Source organism: Eriocheir sinensis, chromosome 26 (assembly GCF_024679095.1).
Source record: "Eriocheir sinensis breed Jianghai 21 chromosome 26, ASM2467909v1, whole genome shotgun sequence".
Lineage (NCBI taxonomy): Eukaryota > Metazoa > Arthropoda > Malacostraca > Decapoda > Varunidae > Eriocheir > Eriocheir sinensis.
The window spans coordinates 9,544,777-9,562,998 of NC_066534.1; the positions used below are offsets into that span (position 1 = coordinate 9,544,777).

At 41.5% G+C, this 18,222-nt stretch overlaps 1 protein-coding gene across 1 annotated transcript in view; it reads right to left on the reverse strand.

Annotated features, from left to right (window-relative positions):
* The window catches only part of LOC127003742 (phosrestin-2-like), a 115,666-nt gene that overhangs the window by 47,992 nt on the left and 49,452 nt on the right, over positions 1–18,222 (reverse strand). The window contains exon 4 of the mRNA XM_050870724.1: positions 3,647–3,891. Within this exon, the coding sequence (XP_050726681.1) occupies positions 3,647–3,891 (245 nt within the window). The remainder of the gene's footprint in view (positions 1–3,646; positions 3,892–18,222) is intronic.

Below are 18,222 nucleotides of genomic sequence, written 5' to 3' on the forward strand. Positions count from 1 at the left end.
CATCATAAGTGTTTTGTGCTTGTGCCGAGGAGAACACATGCATGGCACTCTGTGTGGAAAAAGGCACATATGGCACCTCTTCAAAAGAACTCCAAATATGATCCTGTGAACTGCATTCCCATTTCCCTGCTCTCTGTGGTGGGTAAGGTCTTCGAATGGGTAGTGACAGAAGCGACAATAACCTCTCTAACAAGCAGTTTGGCTTAACCCGTCCGCTGCGATTGGCACGGATTTGGCCTTCACTGGTAGCCTAGTCAAATATGCTCCCAGGTCTTTCTGTGCCTCTGTGGTGGGTAGTGGAGTGTTTCCCATGTGGTATTGGTATGCTGGATTTCCCCTCCCAAGATGCATGACCTCACATTTTTCTTCACTAAATTGGAGCAGCCACTTTTCGTTCCACTCCTGTAGCTTGGTGATGTCTTCTTGTAGGAAATCCGCATCCAATGGGTTAAGACTTGGGCGATCCACTTTAAACCTCTTACTGCTTCTCTCTGGTCTTAGGGTCAGTTCGACAGTCCAACACAGTCATTGTAAGCTCCCAAACCAAACTATATTCTCCACAATGATCTGTTATTTCTATTCAATACCAGATACTAAATAGATTTCCTGTGTGGTTCTCTATAGTTTCCTTCTTTTTATATAAACGCCAAATAGTATACAAGTAATTTTCGTAGTATTTTGTGTTTGGTTGGGGAGCTTACAAACATGCTGTACTGAACTGTCAAACTGGCCCTCGTGAGGCTTTGTGTTGTGATGTGAGGCGCTGAGTTTTGTTTGCTTGTCTAACTTACTCGTCCTTTATATTTTTTTAGTTTTGTTACGGAAGCCTCTTTATCTCCTTCTCCACCCCTTCCCCTGTCTTCTGTTTCTATTACATTGTATTGTACTAATGTTACTACCTTCACAATCAATCAATTATATCTCAACTCCCTCTACTTCCCTCCTGTCTCTTTGTTTTCCCTTTTTATCTCATTTCATCCCTTCATTCCCTCGGTCTAGAACTCACTTCCTGCGCCTTTTCATTCCATTTTATCTACCTAAATGTTTTCCTTTCTCTATCTCTCTATGTCTATTTCTGTGCCTCCTGTGTTTTATCCGCCTCCTACCTAAGCTATCTTCACTATTCTCCCTCGCACTCTATCTCCCGTTTTTTATTTTATTTATCTTCTTCCTCTCTCTGCCTTTCCACCAATATCCATTTCTTTTTTTATCCATCCAGACAACCTTGCTATCACACTAAATATTGCAGTGTCATTGACGGACTCGGCACGCAAGCTTACAGGAGAAACTGCACTGTTGGATGATTCAGGGACGGACTGACACAAACTAAGAAAAAATATTATGCTTTAGAGTAGCTTCATCTACAAAGCATCGCGCATTATTAGTATGCTGTATTACCTTCTTTCATTCACTACTGATTGATTACTTTCATCTCTCTCTCTCTCTCTCTCTCTCTCTCTCTCTCTCTCTCTCTCTCCTTTCCTCTCTCTCCCTCTCCTTCCCTCTTCTCTTCCTCTTTCTCTTCTCTTCTCTTCTCTTCTCTTCTCTCTCTCTCTCTCTCTCTCTCTCTCTCTCTCTCTCTCTCTCTCTCTCTCTCTTGATCTTATTTAACCCTTCCATGGCCGTCGCCTTGAAGTCCTATTTTCCACCCATTGATTTCCTTGATTCTCCTCTTCGCTGCGCCCTTTCTCCAGTGACCTAACTTCTCACCTAACCCTTTCTTCCTTCCTGAACTCTTGCCGTTATCTTTTCAATGCACAGGTTCGCTCTCAAGAGTATGTCTATACCCTCTCTTTTGTCGCCTTTCACCTAACACGATACCTGTTCTAATTATGTTACCACGATGTTAATTGCTATACCTGCCACTCTTCCTCTTAGACTCGGATCATATTTGTGTGTGCATTTTGTATTTTCTTCGCGGTTAACATTAACTTTTTCACTTCTTTCATTCCTGTGGTAGAGTATTTGTTCACTTGTGCCATTAAACTATTCTTACTTTAAGGCTAAGTTTTGTATTATGGCTACACGGTAAAGCCACAAATTTGGCCCGTCGCTGCTACACGGTAAAGCCACAAATTTGGCCCGTCGCTGGTACACGGTAAAGCCACAAATTTGGCCCGTCGCTGCTACACGGTAAAGCCACAAATTTGGCCCGTCGCTGTTACACGGTAAAGCCAAATTTGGCCTGTCGTTGCTACACGGTAAAGCCACAAATTTGGCCTGTCGCTGCTACACGGTAAAGCAACAAATTTGGCCTGTCGCTGCTACACGGTCAAGCCACAAATTTGGCCTGTCGCTGCTACACGGTAAAGCCACAAATTTGGCCCGTCGCTACACGGTAAAGCCACAAATTTGGCCCGTCGCTGCTACACGGTAGTTTACAATTTAGCCTGTCGTTGCTACACGGTAAAGCCATAAATTTGGCCCGTCGCTGCTACACGGTAAAGTCACAAATTTGGCCTGTCGCTGCTACACGGTAAACCACAAATTTGGCTCCGTCGCTGCTACACGGTAAAGCCACAAATTTAGCCTGTCGCTGCTACACGGTAAAGTCACAAATTGGCCCGTCGCTGCTACACGGTAAAGCCACAAATTTAGCCTGTCGCTGCTACACGGTAAAGTCACAAATTTGGCCCGTCGCTGTTACACGGTAAAGCCACAAATTTGGCCCGTCGCTGCTACACGGTAAAGCCACAAATTTGGCCCGTCGCTGCTACACGGTAAAGCCACAAATTTGGCCCGTCGCTGCTACACGGTAAAGCCACAAATTTGGCCCGTCGCTGCTACACGGTAAAGCCAAAATTTGGCCCGTCGCTGCTACACGGTAAAGCCACAAATTTGGCCTGTCGCTGCTACACGGTAAAACCACAAATTTGGCCCGTCGCTGCTACACGGTAAAGCCACAAATTTGGCCCGTCGCTGCTACACGGTAAAGCCACAAATTTGGCCTGTCGCTGCTACACGGTAAAGCCACAAATTTGGCCCGTCGCTGCTACACGGTAAAGCCACAAATTTGGCCAATCCGCCTTGCAGCTTGCCAAATTTGGCCTGTCGCCACACGGTAAAGTTGTTACCAGCTCCGTCGCTGCTACACGGTAAAGCCACAAATTTGGCCCGTCGCTGCTACCGGGCTAATCAGTTATTAACCCGGATTCTCTTTGACACACTTGCATCGCCCCTCACTCCCATCACCACACTAATATGTCTCGACAGTTTCACCGTGGCCTTCTTCAGGTTCCTCAAGATTATATTTTTATCCGACCGTGTCAGTTTTTCCTGTAATAATGATGCTTGCCATACCTGTTCCTTAGCACCCTTTTATTATTTGCATATATTCTATTCTATGTTTCTTACCAAAACTGAACTTCCCCACGTTTCTGGAGAAGTTAAATTTTCCCACTCGTCAGGGCATTACTCCTGAAGGCGTTGTTCACACTATCCGTCCCCTCCATCCTCAAGGCCATCCTTATAACGCGCACTTATTCCCTAATGTCGCCTCATACTAATCTTGATCGTCACGCGTCTGGGAGAGTTTGCTTCTCCCATGGAACTTATCTTACCTTGGTCTTTGTTATTATATATCTCCGCCCTTATCACTTTGACCATATTTCTTAACTGTACATTTCACCTCTCACGCCACACTCACCCTGATCTTCCTCACGTTCCTGGATGAATGGTTGGCAATGGACACACTAACGCCCACTTCCTCGCCCCTCTCGTAGACACCCTTGTCCAGCGTCGCTTCCACCTCCACCTGGCCGTCGGCGAGGAGCAGCTGCTTGGAGAAGGCTGCGTATGGGGTGATGTTCTCGTTAGATGGAGCCAACTGGTACAGCTTCATGCCCATCCTGATGCTGGACCTCTTGTGGGGCTTGTCCTCAGGGTTGTCGCCTATAGAAAGAGGGAAAAATGATGCGTGAGAGTGGAGTGCAAGGGAATGAGAAAGGGTAAAAGTGAGAGTGGCAGGGTTTGTCAAATGAACTGCCACCTGCGGAAGAATGGTATAATATGGAAAGGTGTTTTTGTTCTTGAAATGTCAGGTACAAGTGAGAGTGCAAAGGTTTGTTAAATTGAATTGTCACCTGTGAGAGAAAAAAAATAGATAGGTTTTCTTGTTCTTAAAATGTCAGGTAGATGTGATAATGCAAGGGTTTGTTAAAATGAATTGTCACCTGTAGATGAAATATATAAATAGATAGATATTCTTGTTTTTAAAATGTCATGTAGAAGTGAGTGTAAGGCTTTGTTAAACGAAATGTCACTTGTGAGAAACAGAAAGAGAAAGGTGTTTTAGTTATTCGTAAAATGTTTGGTAGAAGTAAGATAGTGCAAGGGTTTTGCTAGAATGAACTTTCACTTGTGGGGGTAAAGGAAGAGATAGGCATTCTTCATAAAATGTCTGGTAAAAGGGGAGTGCAAAAGTTTGTTAAATTGAATTGACGAAAGAAAGAGAGAGGAGTTCTTGTTCTTCCTAAAACGTCTGGCAGAAATGATAGCGCAAGGGTTTGTCCAATCAATTGTCAACTGTGAAAGAAAGAAAGATAGAGTTTATCTGTTCTTTCTAAAACGTCTGGTAGAAGTGATCGTGCAAGGGTTTGTTCAATCAATTGTCAACTGTGAAAGAAAGGGAGGTTGGTGTTCTTCTTTCTAAAGTGTCTGATAAAAGAGGGAGCGCAAGGGTATATAACATTAATTTTCACCTGTAAGAGAAAGAGAGAGACAGGTGTTCTTGCTCTTAAATGTCTGGTAGAAGTGAGAGTGCAACGGTTTGTCCAAAGAACTATCACTTGTAGGATGGAAAAAGAGATAGGTGTTCTTATTCTTAAAATGTCTGGTACAGGTGAGAATTCAACGGTTTGTCCAATGAACTGTCACCTGTAAGAGAAAGAAAGAGATAGGTGTTCTTGTTCTCCGTAAAATATCAAGGTAATCCTCTCACCACATCTGTCACCTGTTGCCGGTATTGCGACGCACATGACCTTTGTAGATTATGTCGCACATTTTTATACCTGGTACGGTCGACCTCACTTCACTCTGCAAGTACCTTTCGCGCCTCTCAAGTTTCAGCGTTATCAGTCCGTCCAACTTCTTGTTCCACCAGTCTCTCTCGTGCCTGGCCTTTCCTAATCTCCTCACCCTAAATGCCTCCTCCATATACGCTATCATGCCATGACTCTTCCACATTTCCAGCTTCCTTCACAGACATTTATCTGCCCATCTGCCTATAGCGATCAATTTTTCGGTCGTGCGCGCGCGCGCTCTCTCTCTCTCTCTCTCTCTCTCTCTCTCTCTCTCTCTCTCTCTCTCTCTCTCTCTCTCTCTCTCTCTCTCTCTCTCTCTCTCTCTCTCTCTCTCTCTCTCTCTCTCTCTCTCTCTCTCTCTCTCTCTCTCTCTCTCTCTCTCTCTCTCTCTCTCTAAATAAATAAATAAATAAATAAATAAATAAATAAATAAATAAAAAAAAAAAAATATATATATATATTTATATATATATATATATATATATATATATATATATATATATATATATATATATATATATATATATATATATATTACAAGAAGGATACATATGGATGGAATAATTGGCGTGATATGTCAGAGTCCTCTGTGACAAGCGAATGCCAATGAAATTAAAAGGAAAGTGTATAGAACAGTGGTGAGACCAGCTATGACATATGGCCTAGAAACTGTGCCAATGAAGAAGAGTAGTGAAAGAAAATTGAAGTGACAGAAATGAAAATGCTGAGATGGATGAGTGGAGTGACAAGAAAGGACAGGATCAAGAATGAAGTCATAAGAGGTACAGTTAAGGTAACAAGTGTTTGTAAAAAGGTGCAGGAAGCGAGACTGAGATGGTTTGGTCATGTCATGAGGAGAGAGGAAGGGGGTTGTGAATGGCAGATAATGGACATGGAAGTGGATGGCAGACGGAGGAGAGGAAGACCCAAGACGAGATGGAAGGACTGTAATGTGGCGGACGGCAGGGAGAAGAACTTGGACCTTGAAGTGGCGGAGGACATGGAGAGACTCATCAAAACAACGACCCGTATAGAAACAGGATAATAACGCTGCGGAAGAATATATATATATATATATATATATATATATATATATATATATATATATATATATATATATATATATATATATATATATACATATAAATATATATATATATATATATATATATATATATATATATATATATATATATATATATATATATATATATATATATATATATATATATATATATATATATATATATATATATATATATATATATATATATATATATATATATATATATATATATATATATATATATATATATATATATATATATATATATATATATATATATATATATATATATATATATATATATATATATATATATATATATATATATACACACACACACACACACACACACACACACACACACACACACACACACATATGTATATCAGTATCTATGTACGTAAGCATAAATGCAGCATCCATACATGTGCGCGTGTATCAATGCCTGCATGATGAACGTATATAGTGTGGAGGTTTGATTGCCGTCTAATCAGTGTTGGTCTGTCCATAACGGTTCTCACTGAAAGCTTGGCAGTGAGGCTCATCGCTCGCTACCCAACAATAGATTTCAGGGAAGCCGCAACATCTGTGGCTGCGTATAGAACATGAAGGCTCAAGGGCACCATGGATCGTGCATTTCCTAGAATAAGTTCTTCTGCGGCGTCCCGATAAATATTGTTTGTATCACATCCTAATAAAACATTTTACGTCTTTTTTTTTTTTTTTTTAAGAACCAAGTAGTAATGGAACCGCGATTATTTATTTCATAATTTTCTTTTTCCTATTCTACTTATTATTATCCTTATTAGTTTTGTCATCAAACTATTCATTATTATTATTATCGTTACTATCATTATCGTTTTTGTTATAATTATTATTATTGTTATTGTTATTATTATCATTGTTATTAGTATCAGTATCACAATTACTTATGTCATTATTATTCTTGTTACTATTACTGCTTCCACTCCACTTACATCTCTCGAAACCGTAGCGAAGAGGTTGCCATGGAAACGCCGCAACCAAGCTTACTTATTATAGTGGTCGGCTGCGTGGGGCGACACGACAAGGCAGTACAGCGGAGTCCCCAGTCACGACGCTCGGAGACTTCTATTTCCGCGGCGGCAGAAAACAGAACAGAGCAAAATCGAGGACTCGTAATATTAATGTGAAGTATATTTAGACAGGCCAAGGCGGTTTATGTATTAACGCCTCCACGCTGAGAAGCAATGAGCCTGGAAAGACCGACAAATCCATTTTTCGAGGGGGCTAGTAATTTCTTAATTAACTTCGCTCTGTTCAGCCCTTACCTGTGTTCATTTTTCTCAGGTAGACAGCGCTCTTAATTGAATGATCAAGCCTAACTTTCCTTATTGTTTGGCTCTGACGAATTCCAAGTCAGAAAGTTGCCGGATGACTGCACATGAAAGGTATCCATGGGGAGAGGGGGGGGGGGAGAGAGAGAGAGAGAGAGAGAGAGAGAGAGAGAGAGAGAGAGAGAGAGAGAGAGAAAACTAAAGTTAAATAGAAATAACTTAAATGAAAAAAAAAGAATGGCAGATATATCTAAAATTAATGAAGAAAGTATATTACCTATAGAAGATGAACATAGCTAAATGAGGCCATAGGGATGTGGAGAGCAGGAAAGTGAGAGGCAGAGAAACTACCTAGAGAGAACAGCTGCGAAAAGTAAAGGAAAAGAAAACATGCGGAGAACAGGAGGCAGAAAGAGTGGAGAAAAAATAAAATACAAAGAAAAACGTCTGGTCGAAAGTCCAAAATTACATGGTCGGTAAAATGTTTTGAGCAGTGTCTAGTTAAAACAGATAATATATAATTCTCGTCCTCAAGGTCTTAGTTTAGGTGCAAATATACCACTAGTTTTGTTCTTATATGGAGGTACTTTGTGAGTTTTCTACGTATACCTGATTTTCGCTCTTACACAATTATACATTATTAACAGGTGCGTTACAGATTTTTATGTATATTAAGTTTTACTCGCTCCTAACTATTCGGATGTCATGCTTTCTCTCTGTGCACTGTACCGGAACTATAATGCTGAATCTCCCTTTGGCTCAATCTGATGGATAAACTATTGATGTCAGTGATACGGGAAGGTCGACAGTAATTTTATTTTTTCGTGCCAATCGTCAGAGACAATATCGTCACCTTCGTAAACAAACCGCCTAAGTCATTATTTTCTACTTTACAGGAAATCAGAAAAGAACTGTCATCTTCTCATTTGGCTTAAGATTTAGGCAGAAATGAAAAGACCAATTCTAGAACACTCAAACCCTGAATGACGAAGGCAACTATACAGAAATGGGCGTCACATGATGAAAAAATTATGAAGACAAAAACCTGCGAAATCGCTGAAAATGACTTAGGCGATTATTTTATGAGGATGACGATGTGGCAAAAGCTGGTCAGTGTCGCAGCTCTATCTAGCCACCAACAATTCATGTGTCATATAGTAAGGTTCATAACAAAATGGGCACTATCATTTCCCATCAGATTATATTTGCAATAGTTCATTAAATAGCCGTAGAGACGAGCGGCGTGCTGGGATTTGCCTTCGGAGACCTGCAGCAGGACATCGGCAGGCTCATCAGCCAGCGCAGCGGGGAGCCCCGTGAGACGGCATGGCTGAGCCAGTGCGTCAGCATTGCAGTGGAACGTGGCAACGCAGCAGCGATGCGTGGGCCCCCGGACCGTAGCCCACACCCTTAGCCGAAGCTCGCATATGCCCACACACGCACACATGCACGCACGTACGCGCACACACGTACACGCACGCGCACGCACATACAGACACACGCACACACGCAGACATTTTCCTTCCTAAGAGGTGCACGTCACAGCAGCCTGCGGAAAGGTCCGGGCATCTGCCATCACACCCTGTGATGCCAACGAAATAAATATTGGTGGAGACGTCACACGCACACACACACACACACACACACACATACACACACACACAGATAAACGCTCAGGTACTGTCAGGCAGACGGACAGCGGCAATAAGTGGAAAGCGTGCCAGGTCTCCCGGTTACCAGCGAGAGAGAAAGGAAAACAGAGGACGCCGATAAGGAGCAGGGAGATAAGAAGCCGGGAGACGGAGGGGAGGAACGCGGCGATGGGGACGGCGAGACAAGACAAAGTAGAGATGCAGGAACGAGTCACTCAGGGGAGAAATCAGGAAGAGTTGGAAAGTTTCGTTTAGTCGACGGAACATCTGTGGTCATATGCCGGAGAGAGACAGGAGGGGAAGGAATTATAGGAAAAGGAGACGGGACAAACCCCCGATTAATACCTGATACCCATTCACTGCTGGGTGGACAGGGGCGTATTGTATTGGAAAGCCGCCCAAATTTTTCAACTCCGCCCAGGAATCGAACCTGGGTTTTCTCAGTTGTGAGCCGAGTGTGCTTACCACTGCACCACGAAGCCCTCGGAGAAATGAGGAACAGAGAGAGAGAGAGAGAGAGAGAGAGAGAGAGAGAGAGAGAGAGAGAGAGAGAGACCTTCCTCACTAAAGACCCGTGATTACGCCAAAGACGATCAAGACGACGTAAATGGACCGTTTAAGATAGAAACGAATGGTGATGAATAAGGGACATTCGCAAGAAGGACTTCCATTGTTTCCGTTATTTAACGCAAACACGGGTGGCTGAATACGCGTCGCCGTGCTTGTCTCCGCCACACCGTTGCCAGATTAGCGTACTCAGAGCATAGTATTTGCCGGTTTCTGACGCTTAACTATTGCCAAGAAACATCAGGAATTAACTATTTTAACGATAATTATAAGTGAATCTCCTTATTGGGGTCCACGAGACAGTTTTGGGGTCGGAAGTCGGTGAATATAAGAGGCTGAGTAAGACAATCTGGCAACGTTGCTCCGCCCACACGTCCTAACCTGTGCGAATGGCAATGTGGTAAGACAGACTGATCCTTTGTGTGGTTTGGTTTATGTTCTTTCAGTTTCCACTTCGATCGCTACGCCTCTGTAGTGTAGCAATTAGAGCATAAGTACGATTTGCAAGTCCCAGAGTAGGACGCCGTATTTTTAAGTTAATTTGGTGTTCCAGAGATAGGAATTATATATTCAGTGTAACTTTCCAAGTCAAGAGTTAAGGAGCTGAGCGCCGTGTAAACTCATAAATGTTCGTCGTCGGATTTCAACATTTCTTCAGAAAAGTAATGACAGATTAGGTATTCTGGGAAATATATCTTGTTTTCCATTTATTCATTTCAATTAAAATGTACAATACCAATTACTGTGATTTAATTCTTACGCTTTTACCATTTCGTAAGATCTTTCAAATTCAAAATAGCTGGAGGTAGTTCGCTTCAAAACTGTCATTCTTTTTATAACCTTCTTGCAAAATTTGTTGACTTTTTATAATGTAAATGTCAGCGTTCAGTAAAATATTAAATATTAAGTTTTTTTTTCATCTAATGGATACAATTCGTTCAAAGCGGATGTATTTAGGTCAGCGTATTATGTTTGTCTCTTGCACGCTCGTATTGCTTCAAGAGGAACACTCCATAGAAAACGCTGAATGATGTTTATTGGCCCTAATTTTCTACAAGCCACAAGGTTCGTTTTGAGATATACATACATGTCTTTTGTGTCTGTTTGTTTGAGATGTTCATAGAATATTTTGTCCTTTGGTATATATATTTTTCCCTACATTCGTACAGTTTTCTCCTTCATGAGGGAATGCAGGGTGGACATGGTTAGAATTCACGGGATCTCCTGCATTTTTTTTTTCAGTGGTATTTGAAAGCTTTTTTTATACGTTTTTTAAGGCCAGTGTTTTTCCATAAAGAATGATAAAAAGAGTCTGGAGGCGCTCCCACTTTTTCTTTTCATTTACAGAACAATTCTTTTAATCCTTCTCTTTGTGTGCAGCTCTTTATCATACTTAAAAAAATCTCCTGCAACGAGGATTAACCAGCCGCTCATAACTCTTATCTTCCTCCTCCTCTTATCTCTCCTCCTCCTTCTCCTCCTCTTCCTCCTCCTCCTTCTCCTCCTCCTCGTCATTCTCCTCCTCCTCCTCCTCTTTCTCTTCCTCTTCCTCCTCATCATCATCACTCCTCCTCCTCCTCCTCCCTTCCTCCTCCCCCACCTCTTCCTCCTCCGCCTCCTCCTCCTCCTCCTCATTCTCCTCCTCCTCCTCCTCTTTCTCTTCCTCTTCCTCCTCATCATCATCACTCCTCCTCCTCCTCCCTTCCTCTTCCTCCTCCTCTTCCTCCTCCTCCTCCTCTTCCTCCTCCACCTCTTCCTCCTCCTCCTACTACTACTAATCTTAATCCTATTCCTCGTACAGTGCATTCCAAAGGGAAATAAAAGTATAAATCCCAACCTAATTTCGAGCAGCATATAAAAGAAATTCGACGTAAAAAGAAAAAAAAAAGATGTTTCAGTGTTTTGTGAATGCTTCAAATCAGCTCGTAGAAAAAAAAAATAAAAGTATAGAACGGTATGGTTGCCAGTTTTTACCGGCTATTCCAAACAGAACTCAGATTAGAAGAAAAAAACATACTCTGAAATATGCAGACGAGGAATTAAAAGGAGTTATTGTCGAAGTAAAGAAAGGCATGCGTATCAGTCTTTTCACATCAGTTCATATTCATACTTCTGCTCTACTGTTCTAAGTACTGACTTGAATGCGAGGTCCAAACGGGCGAACAAACCACAAATCATGTTACTGATGACAACCCGAACAGTGTCCAGGTGATAATTAAATATCTGGAGCGAGGGCTTTATCAATCTAATAACAAGAAAAGAATGAAATCGGATGAAAGATATATAAAGGGTGAATGTATAAAACAAATATAATCGAGGCAACTTATTTAATTTCGAGGTGGTACTGAAAGGTCGAAATGCGTGTTTCATTGTATCTCAACATATTTTCGTGGATCTTGAAATAATGCCAGGAGGCCTTCAGTGACCCATTAGCCGAGAGTTGAAGGCTGTGGAATCCTGGTTATATGCTTACTTTATGAAAATTAACTAACGTAACATAAAAAAGGGAATAGATCTAATTATCTTCCAATTAACTTGGCGTCACTGGTAGGAAAGATGATGGACTCCATAAGTTTAAAAATAAATCAAGGGTTTTGATAAAAGAGATGTTATAATTATAATATGTGTCTGGAGGTAAGAGAGTCAGGTAGGATATGTTATTTTGAGTTTGCTTTAGATAAATTCTGATTAAACGAAGACATGGTCAGGTAACAGAGTAGCGGATGGGTGGAACAGACTCGGCGGTCATGTGGTGAGCGGCAATACGATAGATACTTCCAAGAAAAGTTTGTGGGGTTAGGTTTACAGAAAACGCCCTGTAAATGCTTACCAACCTCTTGAAAACTCCTTACGTTATTATGATAGAGATTGATGTCTACAAAGAGAATGTAATTAAGAAATTTTTTCAGCAGCCAAATTAAAAAAAAAATCGTTAACAACACCGATGAAATTGCAGCAAACATGAAAAAGATATTCTTAATATGGCTTTTCCACAACCTGCTATATCCGGGCGCGATTAAAAAGTTTTTTAATAATGTACTTTTGAGACAAGTCAGTTTCTCTCTCTCTCTCTCTCTCTCTCTCTCTCTCTCTCTCTCTCTCTCTCTCTTACAGTCTGAACACGTGTAACCTCTGTCGCTTCCCCTTTCTATTTGACTCATCCACTTAACAAAAAAACTCAATTACCTATTTTCGGTGTAGTATGAGAAAGCCAATTACTGTATGGGATATATATATATATATATATATATATATATATATATATATATATATATATATATATATATATATATATATATATATATATATATATATATATATATATATATATATATATATATATATATATATATATATATATATATATATATATATATATATATATATATATATATATATATATATATATATATATAAATATATATATATATATATATATATATATATATATATATATATATATATATATATATATATATATATATATATATATAGGTAGTGAGTGATAGCGTACTGGACCCACATTCGCCGCGTGATGGACGACGCGGGTTCGAATCCTCACGCTACCACTCGGATTTTTCGGTCACCGCCGAGTGGCTTAAAACTACCCATATGCTGTCCTGAAGACCATCCATCAACCCGGACTCTAGAGGAAGCCGTCCAAGCGAATCAAGTACGAGTTCCGGGGCAGCATGAGCCAATGCAAGATGGCGCCACTATAAACACTCGCCTGCGCCAGAACGGGCTGGGCCGACCATCAGGCCCCACCTGGAAGAAGCCTTGGGCCGACCATCAGGCCCCACCGGGAAGATGCCTACCGGCGCAATAGGCAACAACGTAAAAAAAATTATATATATATATATATATATATATATATATATATATATATATATATATAAATATATATATATATATATATATATATATATATATATATATATATATATATATATATATATATATATATTATTATTATTATTATTTTTTTTTTTTTTACAGCTAAGGTGACAGTTCAAGGGCGTAAAGAAAAAAATATATATAAAAAAAGCCGGCTACTCACTGCTCCTGAATAGAGATCAAAGGAGTGTCCAAAAAAAGAGGTCAATTTCGGGAGGAGAGGTGTCCTGATGCCCTCCTCTTGAAAGAGTTCAAGTCGTAGGCAGGAGGAAATACAGATGAAGGAAGATTGTTCCAGAGTTTACCAGCGTGAGGGATGAAAGAGTGAAGATGCTGGTTGACTGTTGCATAAGGGGTTTGGACGGTATAGGGATGAGCATGAGTAGAAAGACGTGTGCAGCGGAGCCGCGGGAGGGGGGGAGGCATGCAGTTAACAAGTTCAGAAGAGCAGTCAGCATGAAAATATCGATAGAAGATAGAAAGAGAGGCAACATGGCGGCGGAATTTGAGAGGTAGAAGACTATCAGTATGAGGAGGAGAGTTGATGAGACGAAGAGCCTTTGACTCCACTCTGTCAAGGAGAGCTGTGTGAGTGGAGCCCCCCCACACATGAGATGCATACTCCATACGAGGGCGGACAAGGCTCCTGTAAATGGATAGCAACTGTGCGGGGGAGAAGAACTGGCGGAGACGGTACAGAACGCCCAGCCTAGAGGAAGCTGATTTAGTAAGAGATGAGATATGAAGTTTCCAGTTGAGATTTTGAGTTAAGGATAGACCGAGAATGTTTAGTGTTGAAGAAGGTGATAGCTGAGTGTTGTCGAAGAATAGGGGATAGTTGTTTGGAAGATTGTGTCGAGTGGATAGGTGGAGAAACTGTGTTTTTGAGGCGATGAAGGACACCAGGTTCCTCTTGCCCCAACTGGAAATTATAGTAAGGTCTGAGGCTAAGCGTTCTGTTGCCTCCAGCCTTGAATCGTTAAGTTCCTGTGGAGTGGGTCTTCTATTAAAAGAAGTTGAGTAATGCAGAGTGGAGTCATCGGCGTAAGAATGGATAGGACAGTTCGTTTTGGAAAGAAGATCATCAGTGAACAACAGAAAGAGAGTGGGGGATAGGACAGAACCCTGTGGGACACCAATGTTAATAGGTTTAGGGGAAGAACAGCAGAACAGCAGAACAGCAGAAATAGAACGGTCAGAAAGGAAACTGGAGATAAAGGTACAGAGAGAAGGATAGAAACCGTAGGAGGGTAGTTTGGAAAGCAAAGATTTGTGCCAGACCCTATCAAAAGCTTTTGATATGTCCAGCGCAATAGCAAAGGTTTCACCGAAACGGCTAAGAGAGGATGACCAAGAGTCAGTTAGGAAGGCAAAGGAGATCACCAGTAGAACGCCCCTTGCGGAACCCATACTGGCGATCAGATAGAAGGTTAGAAGTGGAAAGGTGCTTTTGAATCTTTCGGTTAAGGATTGGTTCAAAAGCTTTGGATAGACAGGAAAGTAAAGCTATAGGGCGGTAGTTTGAGGGATTGGAACGGTCACCCTTCTTAGGCACAGGATGTACAAAGGCATACTTCCAGCAGGAAGGAAAGGTAGATGTTGATAGGCAGGGACGAAAGAGTTTGACCAGGCAGGGTGTCAGCACGGAAGCACAGTTTTTAAGGACAATAGGAGGCACTCCATCAGGTCCATAAGCCTTCTGAGAGTTGAGGCCAGAGAGGGGATAGAAAACATCATTTGGAAGAATCTTAATAAGAGGCATAAAGGTGTCAGAGGGGGGATGAGTAGCAGGAATATGCCCAGAATCGTCCAGGGTGGAGTTCTTACAGAAAGTTTGAGCGAAGAGTTCAGCCTTAGAGACAGATGAGACGGCAATGCTGCCGTCAGGGTTAAGGAGAGGAGGGAAAGAGGAAGAAGTGAAATTGGAGGAGAAATTTTTGGCTCGATGCCAGAAGTCACGGGAAGAATTAGAAGAAGAAAGGTGTTGACATTTTCTATTAATAAAAGAAGTTTTGGTAAGTCGGAGAATAGATTTGGCACGATTCCGGGCTGAAATATAAAGGTCAAAGTTAGCGGGTGTTCGATGGCTCTGGAATCTTTTGTGAGCTGCCTCTCTATCTTTAATAGCACGAGAACAAGCATGATCAAGCCAAGGCTTTTTAGCATGAGGAGTAGAGAAAGAACGTGGAATGTGTGCCTCTATTCCTGAGACAATCACCTCTGTGATGCGCTGGCCACACACAGAGGGGTCTCTCTCCTGGAAGCAGTAATCATTCCACCGGAAATCGGAGAAGTACATCCTCAGGTCGTCCCACCAAGCTGAAGCAAAATGCCAGAAGCAACGCCTCTTCGATGGGTCCAGAGGATGTACAGGAGCGATAGGACAGGATACATAAATAAGGTTATGATCGGAGGAGCCCAACGGGGAGAACAGTTTGACAGAGCAAGCAGAAGGATTAGAGGTCAGGAAGAGGTCTAGAATGTTGGGCTTTTCTCCAAGACGGTCGGGAATACGAGTAGGGTGCTGAACCAACTGCTCTAGGTCGTTGAGGAGAGCAAAGTTGTAGGCTTGTTCACCAGGCTGGTCAGTGAAAGAGGATGAAAGCCAAAGCTGGTGGTGAACATTGAAATCTCCTAAGATGGAGATTTCAGCGAAGGGAGAGTGAGTCAAGATGTGCTCCTCTTTAGAGTTCAAATAGTCAAAGAGTTTTACATAGTTAGTACAGTTAGGTGAGAGATAAACAGCACAGATGTATCTAGTAATAGAATGACAATGAAGTCTTAGCCAGATGGTGGAAAATTCTGAAGAGTCAAGGTCGTGGGCACGAGAACAAGTGATGTCGTTGCGCACGTAGGCGCAACATCCAGCTTTGGATTGAAATTTAGGATAGAGATAGTAGGAGGGAGCAGAGTAGAGGTTGCTGTCAGTAGCCTCAGAAACCTGTGTTTCGGTGAGGAAGAGAAGGTGAGGTTTAGAGGAGGAGAGATGGTGTTCCACAGAATGAAAATTAGAACGAAGACCACGAATGGTGCAGAAATTGATAAGGAGGAGGTTCGAGGAGTTATCAGGACACCTCTCAAGTCGGCAGCCACAAGGGGAGTCCTCCCTGGGGGAATTTATGGCCCCCCCCCCCAAGGCGGGGAATCCGAGGCTCTGAAATTTTTCGCCATATTGAATTTTTAATTTTGGGAAAAGGTGTGTGTGTTGTGTGAATGTAGTGTGGTGTAAAAAGAGAGAGGAACTGTCTTTAGAGAGCATGCTGAACTGCTCTCTGGTGTTGATGAGACAAAAGGGAAACGGTTAGTGAGGACATGGGAAGGGTCTTTGAAGGGCACCATCCTCGCTTCCCATATATCCTCACCGGGAGTAGCTCACGCCCGTTCGGTAAGTGTCTTCCTATACATATATATATATATATATATATATATATATATATATATATATATATATATATATATATATATATATATATATATATATATATATATATATATATTCCTTCCCTCGTTCTTTTTTTTTCCTCCATGGCCACCACTAGGTCTCGGCGTTTATTTTCTCTCACATTCAATTTCTTAGTTGGTATTTTCCCTTCCAAAAGGTGACATATTTAATCTCTCTCTCTCTCTCTCTCTCTCTCTCTCTCTCTCTCTCTCACATTTCCATTTATATTTTCGTTCTGTTTTTCATACCTCTCCGCTTTGAATTTCACCTACTTCTCTTCCTCCTTGTCCTTCCTTGTGTGCACCTCTTTTCGTTTTTTTTCTATAATTTTCCTCCCTCTTTCTCTCCTCATCTAATCCTGTACCATCCCCTCTTCTCTCTGTTTATGGTTCTTCACTCTCGTCCCTTTTTTCGTTAACTTCATTCCCCTCTGTTTTGCATGTCTCTTCCTCTTCCTCTTACCATGTCCCCTTCCTTCCTTCCCCTCGTTATTACCTCTCTCTCCATTACCCTGTTTGTCTCCCTTCCCTTTCTCTAATCTCTCTTTCATGTCCCTCACAGGTCGAGTAGCCTTCTCACCATCCTCTCTCTTTGAGCGTCCAATTGCCACGTGTCACTGTCAAATCAAGAGGAAGATTAAGCGGCAGATTAAAAGGGAGGCTTAGGGCTAGAAGGAGGACTTGACAGGTGGCGTGCCGTTAATAGCAGAAGAGGTATTACAAGACGTTCCTAATTAATTTTCGAGGATAAAAGGCGAGTATTGGGCTATATGGGAGCATTGGTAATTAGGTGGTGTTCGGTTACGAGAAGGAGAGATGGATGATGGGAAGGAAGGATAGAAGAATGAGGGAATGGAGGAAGGAAGAAAAGCAAGAGCAAAGGACTAGAATAAGGAAGAAAAGACAGTAAAGGATGGTTGGAAGGATGTATTTATGTATGTATGTTTGTGTGAATGTATCGAAGGATGGACGTGAAGAAAGAAGGAAGAAACGAGCAAAGAAAGGAAGTATTTAAGGAAGGAACGAGCGATAGTGTAAACGAAGAGAGGAAAGGTTAGAAAGAAGAAGAATTGATGGACGGATAGATGAGATAGTAGAAAGGAACGAGGAAATAGACAAATAAACTAACGAAGAACGGTGGGAAGGAAGGAAGGAAGGAAGGAAGGAACTAAGAAAGCAAGGAAGGATTGAAAATAAAGGTGAAATGTTTGAAGGAAGGAGAAAAAGAAGAATGAAAGAAAAAAAAGGAAGGTAGGAAAGAA